The 12,993-nt window shown below is 37.7% G+C and overlaps 1 protein-coding gene across 1 annotated transcript; it reads left to right on the top strand.

The window, feature by feature from the left end:
- Positions 1-1,251: 1,251 nt before the first annotated feature.
- Positions 1,252-12,692, top strand: LOC9328361 (callose synthase 1). Its single transcript, XM_021014216.1, has 43 exons — positions 1,252-1,507; positions 2,081-2,296; positions 2,407-2,507; positions 2,597-2,718; positions 2,821-2,914; positions 3,062-3,172; positions 3,257-3,373; positions 3,458-3,550; positions 3,650-3,741; positions 3,884-4,010; positions 4,114-4,251; positions 4,357-4,433; positions 4,532-4,625; positions 4,797-4,916; positions 4,998-5,115; positions 5,287-5,624; positions 5,715-5,767; positions 5,849-5,909; positions 6,010-6,091; positions 6,179-6,228; positions 6,311-6,397; positions 6,525-6,662; positions 6,759-6,853; positions 7,324-7,408; positions 7,496-7,656; positions 7,737-7,860; positions 7,950-8,047; positions 8,131-8,260; positions 8,378-8,529; positions 8,601-8,710; positions 8,786-8,911; positions 9,043-9,111; positions 9,197-9,386; positions 9,477-9,636; positions 9,784-9,903; positions 10,028-10,146; positions 10,235-10,318; positions 10,400-10,512; positions 10,601-10,830; positions 10,942-11,742; positions 11,827-11,877; positions 11,971-12,156; positions 12,262-12,692. The coding sequence occupies exons 2-43, from the start codon at positions 2,194-2,196 to the stop codon at positions 12,508-12,510; spliced, it is 5,769 nt and encodes a 1,922-aa protein (XP_020869875.1). The 5' UTR covers positions 1,252-1,507; positions 2,081-2,193; the 3' UTR covers positions 12,511-12,692.
- Positions 12,693-12,993: the final 301 nt, after the last annotated feature.

Here is a 12,993-nt window from a genome sequence, read left to right as displayed (position 1 = left end):
ATGAAGCATCAATAATACTTCTTTCTGTGAACCCATTTTATCTATATTAAAACGGTATAAGGAGATCGCCAGAAATTGCAGACCTGCTTTGTCCATACTTGCGGAGCTCATTAATAAGTTAAGTAGTGACAACTTGTTGCGAGAAATAGAGTAGTGATGGTTTTCATTTTATCAAAGATGAGTTATCCAAAAAAAAAATCAAATGACGTGGTGACAATAAGTGATCAACAATGTTTATTTTTTAGTAAGAGAGAATATAATTCTAGTTAGAGTGGTCCATTGTCTTTTTAACAAAGGCATGATGAATTTTACCAAAAAAAACAAAAAAAAAGGCATGATGAAAATGTTCCTACTTGCAATTTCATGTTTGTTTTCTTATAAAGTGTGACTCAAAAAAAATTGAATTATTGACGAATATTCTGTTTGATGTTTCGTTTTACTTTTTTTTTTATATTATAAATGGTCAAGATTGTATCTCGCCTGAGTCTTTGATGGTTTTTCATCTTAAACCACTTGGAACTCATTAAGTAGTTGTTTTTACGTTTTCATATGAGGATTAAGTTATGTTTAATATGTGTTTAACTATTTTTGGTTTATCGGAAAATCATGTGCATCTAGCAAGAATAATATCTCACATCACTGTTCTTGACTAATGGACAAATGTGACACTTCAATAGAATAATTATATTTTGATAGTTGCTATGATAACTATATTTTGTCTTCATGCGAGAAAAGAAGCGATTGAATTGATGACTTTTCTACTCTATTGAATTAATGTTTAATTAAACTACTTATATAATTTTATTTTGTTGGAAATTCAAAAGGGAGATGTAAGTTGGATGATCTCTGAATTCAACAAACACACATCTTACAAAGGAGCGCATGACTAAACTTTAAATAGAAGAAAAAAAAAAAACTTTAAATAGAAAATTCGAAGGAAAAATACGTTGGATGATATTCGAGTCCAACAAACACGCTTTGCTCAAAATTGATGATCCAAAAGAACAAAAGAGATCATATCTCCCAATCTTTAATCATAAGACTAAACACACAATAATAAAGCTATATGTATAATCTAGTATGATTTAATTAAATAAAAGTTAGAGAGTCCAAAAGTCATATTATACTTATTTACTTGTCCAATATTTATTGTCACAGACACATATAGTACACATAGGAAAACTACCCAGCAGCTTCCAAAAATATATGACGTTATATATTAAAATATAATACGTAAAAGATGACGTGGCAATTTTTATTGGTGAAAAGGAGAAGCTGCAAAAAAGGAAAGTCTACCTATACATAAACTTGGCGCCTGTCTTGTAGCCGTTGCTTTCCTCTCCGGCGTTTTCTCTCTCCTCTCTTCGACTGTCGTCGCCGGTGACCCGTTTAACAAAGATGCTACCTTTGTTTTTTTTAATACTACTGTAGCTATATCGCATCTGATGCTGTTTTAGATTTTCGGGTCGTCTTCTGCTTCTCTTTCTCTTCCTCTGTTTGTCTTCAGGTGATCCTTAAATCTCTGCGTCTGTTTTTGAGTTTATCAGATTCTGGGTTTTCCTTTTCAACTCCGAGAAAAACGAAATTGGATGTCTTTTTTCTGATCCCTAGGGTTTTAAATTTGTTTCCACTTGACTCTTGAGTGAGACTGCTCCTCCGTTTTCTAGGTCGTGTAACCCAATTTCGATTTTTCTATTGGAGATTGTTTTAAAGCTTCGAAAATTTAATCCTTTTCTGTTTTAGGACCAGTAATTTAGTTATGGACTGTCGAATTGAGTAGTCCCTAAAATATCTGTTTTTGCTTTTACATCGTCGGCTACTTTACTGTTGTTTGGGGGCTTCGTTGGATCTTTTATCTTTATTTTTTTTTTAATAGAAAGAAAACAGCTTTTCGCGTTTATTGCGCGTACAGTGATGTTAGCTTTTGTGTGGATGAATCCGAATTTCGCTTCTTTGTTAAAGTAAATCTTACTGTTTTGGATATTATTTTGGATCCTAGTCTCTTTCTATCGCTTATGTTTGTTTTCTTTGAGTTCACAAGTCTCTCAAGGTTTTTTGACAAGTATTTTTAATTTGGTAGCTGAGTTTGATTGTCGGAAGATTTAGAAGATGTCTCTAAGAAGGGAACCTGATCCGCCTCCACCGCAGAGGCGGATTCTGCGGACTTAGACTGTTGGTAGTCTTGGAGAGGCTATGCTTGATAGTGAAGTCGTGCCATCTTCTTTAGTTGAGATTGCTCCGATTCTTCGTGTTGCTAATGAAGTTGAAGCTAGTAATCCCCGAGTTGCTTACCTATGTGAGTTGCAACAATTTCACAAACTTGATTGTGAATGATAAAGATAAGTTATTTTCTCATCTTAAATCATCTTGAATAATAAAATTGTGGATGATGGTGTTACTTACCAGGTCGTTTCTACGCATTTGAGAAGGCGCATAGGCTTGATCCAACTTCAAGTGGTCGTGGTGTTCGCCAGTTTAAGACTGCGCTTCTTCAACGATTAGAAAGGGTAAATGAATGTAAACACTTTATTGATTCACTAACATGTTGTGTTTAAATGTTGAACTCATGCTGTTTTTGTTCTGATTACTTCTCCAGGAGAATGAAACAACTTTGGCAGGAAGGCAAAAGAGTGATGCACGTGAAATGCAGAGTTTCTACCAACACTACTACAAGAAATACATCCAAGCTTTGCTGAACGCTGCGGATAAAGCTGACCGGTTTGTGTTTGACTAAATGTTTTCCTTCAAATTTGCAGTTTTTTCTTGCAACATTACCTCTTACTGTGTTTCCCTCTCATATTTGTAATATTTTACCTTTAGTGCTCAACTTACAAAGGCCTATCAAACTGCTGCTGTTCTCTTTGAAGTCTTGAAGGCTGTTAATCAAACAGAAGATGTGGAAGTGGCTGATGAGGTGAAGCTGATAGTAAATATGATGCAATGTAGTATTAATCTTATACTTCCATTATTGTGCGAGTCGTTACAAATGCTTCGTCTGTGAAATTCTCATGATCTAGTTAAATCCAAATTGTTTCTGATCATCCTTTTTTTTTTGCTGTAGATTTTGGAAACGCACAATAAGGTCGAAGAGAAGACCCAGATTTACGTGCCTTACAATATACTCCCCCTTGACCCTGATAGTCAGAATCAGGCTATAATGAGATTGCCTGAGGTTATCCAGCTACTCACCTTACCTTTTATTTTTCTGTTTTATTGTCTTTCAGTCCAATCAATCTGTTTGAATACTGTTCTGCAGATACAAGCTGCTGTTGCCGCTCTTAGAAACACAAGGGGCTTACCATGGACAGCTGGTCACAAGAAGAAACTGGACGAAGACATTCTAGACTGGCTTCAGTCTATGTTTGGTTTTCAGGTGATGTTAACGAATATCCTGTTTTGATTATTTGACCTAAGAGTTTTTATCTGTACTGAATGTTATTCAACCTTTAAATTTCAGAAAGATAATGTTTCGAATCAAAGAGAGCACTTGATCTTGTTGCTTGCTAATGTCCACATCCGACAATTTCCAAAACCTGATCAACAACCAAAGGTATGCATTTTGTTGGACTTGGATCTTATGATTTCTTTTTTGCTCTCTGCCTAGGCAGTTGTACTTGCGCTAAGGGATTGTGTACAATATTTTCTCTAGTTGGATGATCGTGCCTTGACCATAGTGATGAAGAAACTTTTCAGAAACTACAAAAAGTGGTGCAAATATTTGGGTCGGAAAAGCAGCCTTTGGTGAGGTTTTTTATTGTAATTCCTCAAAGAGTTTTCATACTTTTTTCTATCTTACCAAAATAAAAGAAAGATTTGAGTTTTTATGCTGCATATTATATGCCTCATACTTCCTGTCTACTTATCCTCTTGTTGGCATTTGAAGGTTACCGACTATTCAACAAGAGGTACAGCAGCGTAAATTGCTCTACATGGGACTTTATCTATTAATATGGGGAGAAGCTGCAAACCTGAGATTCATGCCAGAATGCCTCTGTTATATATATCACCATGTATAGATTCACTTTAGTCAGTTAGATTTCTGATTATATCTCTGTGAAGAATAACATTTTCCTAGCTGTTTAAGTTTAATTATGATTTTTGATATCTGTTCAGATGGCTTTCGAGTTGTATGGTATGTTGGCCGGTAGTGTTAGTCCCATGACAGGGGAGCATGTAAAGCCAGCTTATGGTGGTGACGATGAGGCTTTCCTGCAGAAAGTAGTGACTCCTATATACCAGACAATAGCAAAGGTTACTTGCTTCAGTTATTCTAGTCGTGGAGATCTTTTCTTCTTGAGCTTTCCTTCAATCTACCTATTATTTTATTTTTTCAATCTAGATCTTTGTGCATTACAGGAAGCAAAGAGAAGTAGAGGAGGAAAGTCAAAGCATTCTGTGTGGAGAAACTATGATGACTTGAATGAATATTTTTGGTAAATGCAGATGATCAATATTATAACCTTTTTGGAAGTTTACGCTATCCTTACAGAATTCTTGGCTGTCTAAATTCCTTGTCACTGCAACTTTGCAGGTCAATTCGATGTTTCCGCCTGGGGTGGCCTATGCGGGCCGATGCTGATTTCTTTTGTCATACAGCTGAAGAACTTCGAATTGAGAGAAGTGAGGTATGAATAAGAGACTAAACATGTAATCTTAGGTGTTATGTTCATAATAAATCTTGATGTATCAGCTTAGACTGATGGTCATGTCTTAGAGTTATTAAATCCAGTACATTTTTTTTTACCTCGTTTGCCTCTGTATCTTTAATTTCTTGATTTATGTTCATAATGCTGCAGATAAAATCAAACAGTGGAGATCGGTGGATGGGCAAAGTCAATTTTGTAGAGATACGCTCCTTCTGGCATATATTTCGAAGTTTTGATAGAATGTGGAGCTTTTATATCCTGTGTTTGCAGGTACCAGTATCTTTTAGTTAGTATATTTGTCTTTCAAATTTGTATTTTCTTTTTGTTATTTAATGTATCATTCTTGTTTAGGCAATGATTGTTATTGCATGGAATGGATCCGGAGAGTTGAGTGCCATCTTTCAGGGTGATGTCTTCCTAAAGGTTTTGAGCGTCTTCATTACAGCAGCTGTACTAAAGCTTGCACAAGGTGATGATGTATATTATAGCTGTTTAGCATCCTCTGTTAGGAGTGGGCAATAGTTGTTTTAGTGTCCTCTCGAGATATGATGTTTCCTACTAATTATTGGTTGACCTTTGCAATCTCTGGTTTCATGACAATTTTCCTTCCAGTTTCTGACTGTTTGTCTTAATATTTCAGCTGTCCTTGACATAGCCCTCAGCTGGAAGGCAAGACATAGCATGTCACTCTATGTGAAACTCAGATACGTCATGAAGGTTGGTGCAGCTGCAGTATGGGTTGTGGTCATGCCAGTTACTTACGCGTACAGCTGGAAAAACGCTTCTGGTTTTGCTCTGACAATAAAGAATTGGTTTGGGGGACACAGCCATAATTCACCTTCCCTTTTCATAGTGGCGATTCTTATCTACTTATCCCCGAACATGCTTTCTGCGTTGCTGTTTTTATTTCCATTCATTCGGCGTTATCTTGAAAGGTCTGACTTTAAGATAATGATGCTGATGATGTGGTGGTCTCAGGTAGTTTATTCATGTGCTTATATCTTGAAAAATGTTAGTCCATGAATGTTAAACTGAAAGGTGGTCTTATCGTGGTTCTTTGTGATACAGCCTCGTCTGTATATAGGAAGGGGTATGCATGAGAGCGCTTTGTCACTTTTCAAGTAAGGAGCCTAAAACTTATAGGTTGGAATGTTGGTTGTTCTTCTAGCACTGGATAATGATGATGCGCAAATGATTTCTAGGTACACAATGTTTTGGATCGTGCTGCTGATTTCAAAGCTGGCATTCAGTTATTACGCTGAGGTATCACACTTTGGAAGTTGCATAACAGCCACTAAGATTCTAATGATATTCATATTAGTCCATGAATGTAAAGTTCTCAGGCTTTCCATCTTCGATGCAGATTAAGCCCCTTGTCGGTCCAACCAAAGATATAATGCGAATCCATATATCCGTCTACAGCTGGCATGAGTTTTTCCCTCATGGTAATGGATAACAGAATGTCAGGATTTGCTTATTGCATAATGCTGTTTTATTAAATAACTCGGCCGGTGTTTCTTTGGTTTCTGCAGCCAAGAATAATATAGGCGTCGTCATTGCGCTCTGGTCACCAGTTATTCTTGTGAGTTTGCACATACTGTTCATTTCCGTATCTTCTTTTGTTTTTATGGTTTCCCCTGTGGTATGCTAACTGCTATATGCAGGTTTATTTCATGGACACTCAAATATGGTATGCTATAGTTTCAACTCTGGTTGGAGGTTTAAATGGAGCTTTCCGCCGTCTTGGAGAGGTTTATTGTTGCCTTCCTTTTCCGTTAAAAAACAAATATGATCACTTATTTACATTACGGAGTGGCATACAGTCTCTTCTTTAGTTTCCAAGTGGATGGTGTCTAAAAGAACTTTTATTCACTCCAGATCCGAACACTTGGAATGTTGAGGTCGAGATTTCAATCCATACCAGGGGCCTTTAATGATTGCTTGGTACCACATGATAAGAGCGAGGATACAAAGAAAAAGGGATTTAGGGCGACCTTCTCTCGCAAGTTTGATCAGGTCTGGTTACTCCTGTTTAAGCCCTTTCCACTATCCTTTTTCTTTATTAGAACTCTATTTAAGGTTCTGTTTTTTTTTTTTTTTTTTTTTATCCAGCTCCCATCTAGTAAAGACAAGGAAGCAGCGCGGTTTGCTCAGATGTGGAACAAAATAATCAGTAGTTTCCGAGAAGAGGACTTGATTAGTGATAGGTTTGTACTGGCTTTGAATCTTTTCATCCTTATCCCTGTCTGAAAATGAGAGCTATGTCCTTGTCGTCCTTATTGGCTGTCCTTGCAAAACCAATGGTAAAGTATGTGATGAAACCATTAGAATTTTTTTGAGTTAAGCCCTGAGTGTTCCTATCAGAGGGTTAGAGCCAATCTAAGTTGAGAGCTATATTTGGGGTCTCATCACATTACCATTGGTTTCAAAAGAACAGTGAGTAAGTCCTACTCACCTTATACAGATTGGTCTTTCCAGGAATCTAACATGTCTTTCTGTACCTGGTGTTCATGTTGGTCTCACCCAAATCAGCATTTGGCCACTTTTAGCTTCTCTGCCTTTTTCTCTCTCTGAAATCACCTCTCCGGCTTCCTCGTCCAAAAACCGATAACTACTTTAATAAAGTAGCTACAAATTTGGTAATAAGAGTTCTGTGATAATGTTGGTTTGTGTACAGGGAAATGGAACTTTTGCTTGTGCCATATTGGTCTGACCCTGATTTGGATCTTATCCGGTGGCCACCTTTTCTATTAGCTAGTAAGGTGAAGATTTATCTTTTGACTTATGTCTGGTTACATTTTCCGTTTGTGCATTTGAACTTTTGACGTATTCATGATTAAATGTCATAGATCCCAATAGCTTTGGATATGGCTAAAGACAGCAATGGAAAAGACCGTGAACTGAAAAAGAGATTGGCTGTTGACAGCTACATGACTTGTGCAGTTAGAGAGTGCTATGCTTCTTTTAAGAATCTCATTAATTATTTGGTTGTCGGAGAACGAGAAGGACAGTAAGTTTTAAAATCCCTTACCTGTGTTCCACAACCCTGGAAGTACATTACTCTTTTCTAACTTGGTTGTTCTTGTACAGGGTCATAAACGACATTTTCTCCAAGATTGATGAACATATTGAGAAAGAAACACTGATAACAGAATTGAACCTGAGTGCTCTTCCTGATCTGTATGGCCAGTTTGTTCGGCTAATCGAATATTTGGTACATACTGTAGCATTACCATGATGAATTCCTCTGCCAAGCTTAGCATGAATTTAAGGAAATAACTGAGGTTGGTCTACTTGTAACAGCTAGAAAACAGGGAGGAGGACAAGGATCAAATTGTAATTGTCTTGCTGAACATGTTAGAAGTGGTGACTAGAGACATCATGGAAGAAGAAGTCCCTAGGTAAGACTATTTGTATGAATTTAAGCCGTCTTGTTAATCCTTTTTTGTTTGAATCACTCTGATTTAGAATTTCCATTCCATAGCTTACTAGAGACTGCCCACAATGGATCTTATGTCAAGTATGACGTCATGACTCCTCTTCATCAACAGCGCAAATATTTCAGCCAACTTCGATTCCCAGTTTACTCTCAAACGGAAGCTTGGAAAGAAAAAGCAAGTCTCTTCCATTTATCTCATTCTTGTTTTCACCACAGTGGTGCATTTGATCTCTTTGGCATGAGGAATGTCTAAGTGGTTTGTCTGCTTTCCTCTGTTTTTGTTCTTTTGCAGATTAAGAGGCTTCATCTTTTGCTTACTGTCAAGGAGTCAGCTATGGATGTTCCGTCCAACTTGGAAGCTCGAAGGCGTCTTACTTTCTTTTCAAATTCACTATTCATGGACATGCCTGCTGCACCCAAGATCCGCAACATGCTTTCCTTCTCGTAGGTTCCAGTCACTTTCAACTTAATTTATGGTCGTTTTCTCGTAGGCTTACCATTTTGCGTTTTCATAGGGTCCTTACCCCATACTTTTCAGAGGATGTTCTTTTCTCCATATCTGGATTAGAACAGCAAAATGAAGATGGAGTTTCTATACTCTTTTACTTGCAGAAGATCTTCCCAGGTTTCACTTTTCCATCTGTTTTAGTTACACTGTTACTTTGTTTGAGCTATCAGCTGAGTCCATGGCTTACATCAGATGAATGGACAAACTTTCTGGAACGAGTTAAATGTGGTAGCGAAGAAGAGCTAAGAGCAAGAGAGGATTTGGAAGAGGAGCTTCGTCTCTGGGCATCTTACAGAGGCCAAACTCTGACTAAAACTGGTATATGGATATTAGTCTCCTCTCTTAATCTTTCATCGAATAAAAATCTGCTTCATTTATTTAACCTGACAAATTTATCTTTTGAGTTTTGATAAACTTGTTGTGCCTGATTTCTGATTTGTTTCAACTAGTGCGAGGGATGATGTATTACCGAAAGGCTTTGGAACTTCAGGCCTTCCTTGATATGGCAAAGGATGAAGGTGCTTGAAGAATCTTCGCTGTGATTCTTTTCGATTCTTAGAAAGTGTGAAAGTATTCTTTAAACTACCTTTGTTTTTGTTCTAGAATTACTAAAAGGCTACAAGGCTCTCGAGTTAACCAGTGAAGAAGCATCAAAGAGCGGAGGGTCGCTCTGGGCGCAGTGTCAAGCACTTGCAGATATGAAGTTCACCTTTGTGGTTTCTTGCCAACAATACAGTATTCATAAGAGATCTGGCGACCAACGCGCTAAAGACATACTGAGACTTATGACGACGTAATGTCTTCATTTCATCTTTTATCTTCTCAGTTGGTTTGTCATTAATTTCTATCCTCATTACTTAAGCTTGCTATTTCCTCATGGCAGGTATCCGTCTATTCGTGTCGCCTATATCGATGAGGTAGAGCAAACACATAAAGAAAGTTATAAGGGGACAGAGGAGAAAATTTATTACTCAGCTCTTGTGAAAGCTGCTCCACAGACCAAACCAATGGATTCTTCTGAATCTGTTCAAACTCTAGATCAGGTATAAGATGAGTAAACTAATTGTAAAATACTTAACATTTTGGTACTCCTCTTTTTCCAAAATACGAGGATGAAGATAATCCTATGCAGTGAGGATATTGATGCTGCTGTTCTGGAGAGACTGAGTTTTTTATTTCTTTTCTGTCAGCTCATTTATCGGATCAAGCTTCCGGGACCGGCTATACTAGGAGAGGGAAAGCCGGAAAATCAGAACCATGCTATAATTTTTACCCGCGGAGAAGGGTTGCAGACAATAGACATGAATCAGGTGCATTGCAGAGTTTTCTTTTGTCCAAGATGTGTCGCTAATGAATCTCATATAATATGCTTATGATTAGTTAAAAGAATGATCACCTTGGGAGACTCTTAACCTCAAAATATTTGACTAATAGGACAACTACATGGAGGAAGCTTTCAAAATGAGGAACTTGCTGCAAGAGTTTCTTGAAAAGCATGGAGGCGTAAGATGTCCTACGATTCTCGGTCTTAGAGAGCATATTTTCACTGGAAGGTACTAACAGTATGATCCTATTTTTGTCTGCTGGATTTTTAGTTTCAGTGCGCATACTGATCTACTACGTTTGTGGTGTTTTGTGAAGTGTGTCTTCTCTTGCATGGTTTATGTCAAATCAAGAGAACAGCTTTGTAACGATTGGGCAAAGGGTGCTAGCTAGTCCCTTGAAGTATGTTTCTTCCCTGTTCTGAAATCTTCTCAGAGGATTGTAGTTGTCAAAATTAACGTGTTCTTTCTGTTGCTGCTCCAGAGTACGATTCCATTATGGACATCCAGATATTTTTGATCGTCTGTTTCACCTTACCAGAGGTGGTATCTGCAAAGCTTCTAAAGTCATCAATCTTAGTGAAGACATTTTTGCAGGCATTTGCTTGATCTCACATTCTTTGGTGGTACACATATGATCTACTTCATGTTTTACATTTTTCTCATACTTTTTTACTGGTTTCAGGTTTTAATTCTACTCTGCGTGAAGGAAATGTGACTCATCATGAATATATACAAGTTGGTAAAGGGAGAGATGTGGGCCTCAACCAGATCTCAATGTTTGAAGCAAAAATCGCAAATGGAAATGGCGAGCAAACTTTGAGTCGCGACCTTTATAGACTGGGACACCGATTTGATTTCTTCCGAATGCTGTCTTGTTATTTCACCACAATTGGGTTCTACTTCAGTACCATGGTAGGTGGAGATTCTCCCTTTTTATTTGTCAATCACTAGATATATACATGGCAGATTGGCAGGTTTATTATTCTTTCTCAAGACTGAAGCCATTATTTGTGTTTTTGACAGTTAACCGTGCTTACGGTGTATGTGTTTCTTTATGGCCGGCTATATCTAGTACTTAGTGGGCTTGAAGAAGGATTGAGCAACCAACGAGCTTTTCGTAACAACAAGCCTCTTGAGGCAGCTCTTGCTTCTCAATCATTTGTGCAGATTGGTTTTTTGATGGCTTTGCCTATGATGATGGAGATTGGACTTGAGAGAGGGTTCCATAACGCATTGATTGAGTTTGTGCTGATGCAGTTACAACTTGCTTCCGTCTTTTTCACTTTCCAGCTGGGGACAAAAACACATTACTACGGAAGGACATTGTTTCATGGAGGCGCAGAGTATAGAGGAACTGGTCGCGGGTTTGTGGTTTTCCATGCGAAATTTGCTGAGAACTATAGGTTCTATTCCCGTAGTCACTTTGTGAAGGGCCTTGAGCTTATGATTCTTCTACTTGTATATCAGATCTTTGGTCAATCATATAGGGGTGTGGTTACTTATATTCTGATCACTGTTTCAATATGGTTCATGGTGGTGACGTGGCTCTTTGCTCCTTTCCTTTTCAACCCGTCTGGTTTCGAGTGGCAAAAGATTGTTGATGACTGGACAGACTGGAACAAATGGATATATAACCGAGGAGGAATTGGTGTCCCTCCTGAGAAGAGTTGGGAATCTTGGTGGGAGAAAGAATTAGAACATCTTAGACATTCAGGGGTCCGTGGTATCATCCTTGAGATCTTTTTGGCCTTGCGCTTCTTCATCTTTCAATACGGACTAGTGTATCATCTCAGTACCTTTAAAGGGAAAAATCAAAGCTTTTGGGTAAGCTAAGCTTATAGCTACTTCCCTGACTCCCTGTGAATGGTGAATCCCTTAATTATTGAACTAGACTGACTCTGTTTTCAGGTTTATGGAGCGTCATGGTTTGTGATCTTATTCATTCTACTGATTGTGAAGGTATGGATCTTTAAGCACATTCACATTCACATTGAATTTTCTTGCCAAATTTAAACATTGTGTTGCTTCCTTGTATGTAACGATCATTACCAGGGTTTGGGCGTTGGAAGGCGAAGATTCAGCACGACTTTCCAACTTCTATTCAGAATCATAAAGGGTCTTGTGTTCCTCACATTTGTGGCAATTCTCATAACTTTCCTCGCACTTCCTCTGATAACAATCAGAGACTTATTCATCTGCATGCTTGCCTTCATGCCAACTGGATGGGGAATGCTTCTCGTAAGTCCTTTTCTTCTCCATCAACCTCCTCTTTTTGTCTCTAAGAAGAGTATACCAGTTTTGCCTGGTTTTTTTAAAGTAGCTCTGTTTTGTCCTCCACTTCAGATTGCACAAGCGTGTAAGCCTCTGATCCTACAGCTAGGGATATGGTCATCAGTTAGGACGCTAGCTCGAGGCTACGAGATCGTGATGGGCTTGCTTCTATTCACACCAGTTGCGTTTTTGGCTTGGTTTCCTTTTGTGTCTGAGTTTCAGACAAGAATGCTCTTTAACCAAGCGTTTAGTAGAGGACTACAAATCTCTCGTATTCTTGGTGGTCAAAGAAAAGACCGGTCCTCCAAAAACAAGGAGTAACATATACACATGTAAATGGCGTATGTGTAGATTTAATGGTTATCTGTTGTTATTGTTTCCTTCCCAAGTAATCTATAGTTAGAAATTAGAAACCCTGTAACTTTCATAAATATATGTTGATTATTTTCCACAAGTTGGAGTCCACTATAATAGAAAGTGCATGAGACGTATCTTTTTTTTCATCTGGAAGACGAAAACTTTGGTTCTTTATTCTAAAAGACAAAATGAAAATGTTTATCACTTGAACTTTTCTACATAGGTCATGATAAAGACAGGACTAATCATTGTTCTCAATTATTTGTTGCTAGTTATTTTTTTTTCAATTCCAAATAGAACTACAGTAATAAAAGAAAATTAGCAATCATAAAACGCAAATGAAAGCAATTACTCTGTTTCTTTTTCATTATTATTTTATATGAATGAAATGAAATTGTTCGTAAGTTGTTTTTGATTATGAATTTGTTTGTATGTTCATTGACATGT

Source organism: Arabidopsis lyrata, assembly GCF_000004255.2.
Source record: "Arabidopsis lyrata subsp. lyrata unplaced genomic scaffold ARALYscaffold_1, whole genome shotgun sequence".
NCBI lineage: Eukaryota > Viridiplantae > Streptophyta > Magnoliopsida > Brassicales > Brassicaceae > Arabidopsis > Arabidopsis lyrata.
This window is presented reverse-complemented; position numbering and strand designations above follow the sequence as displayed.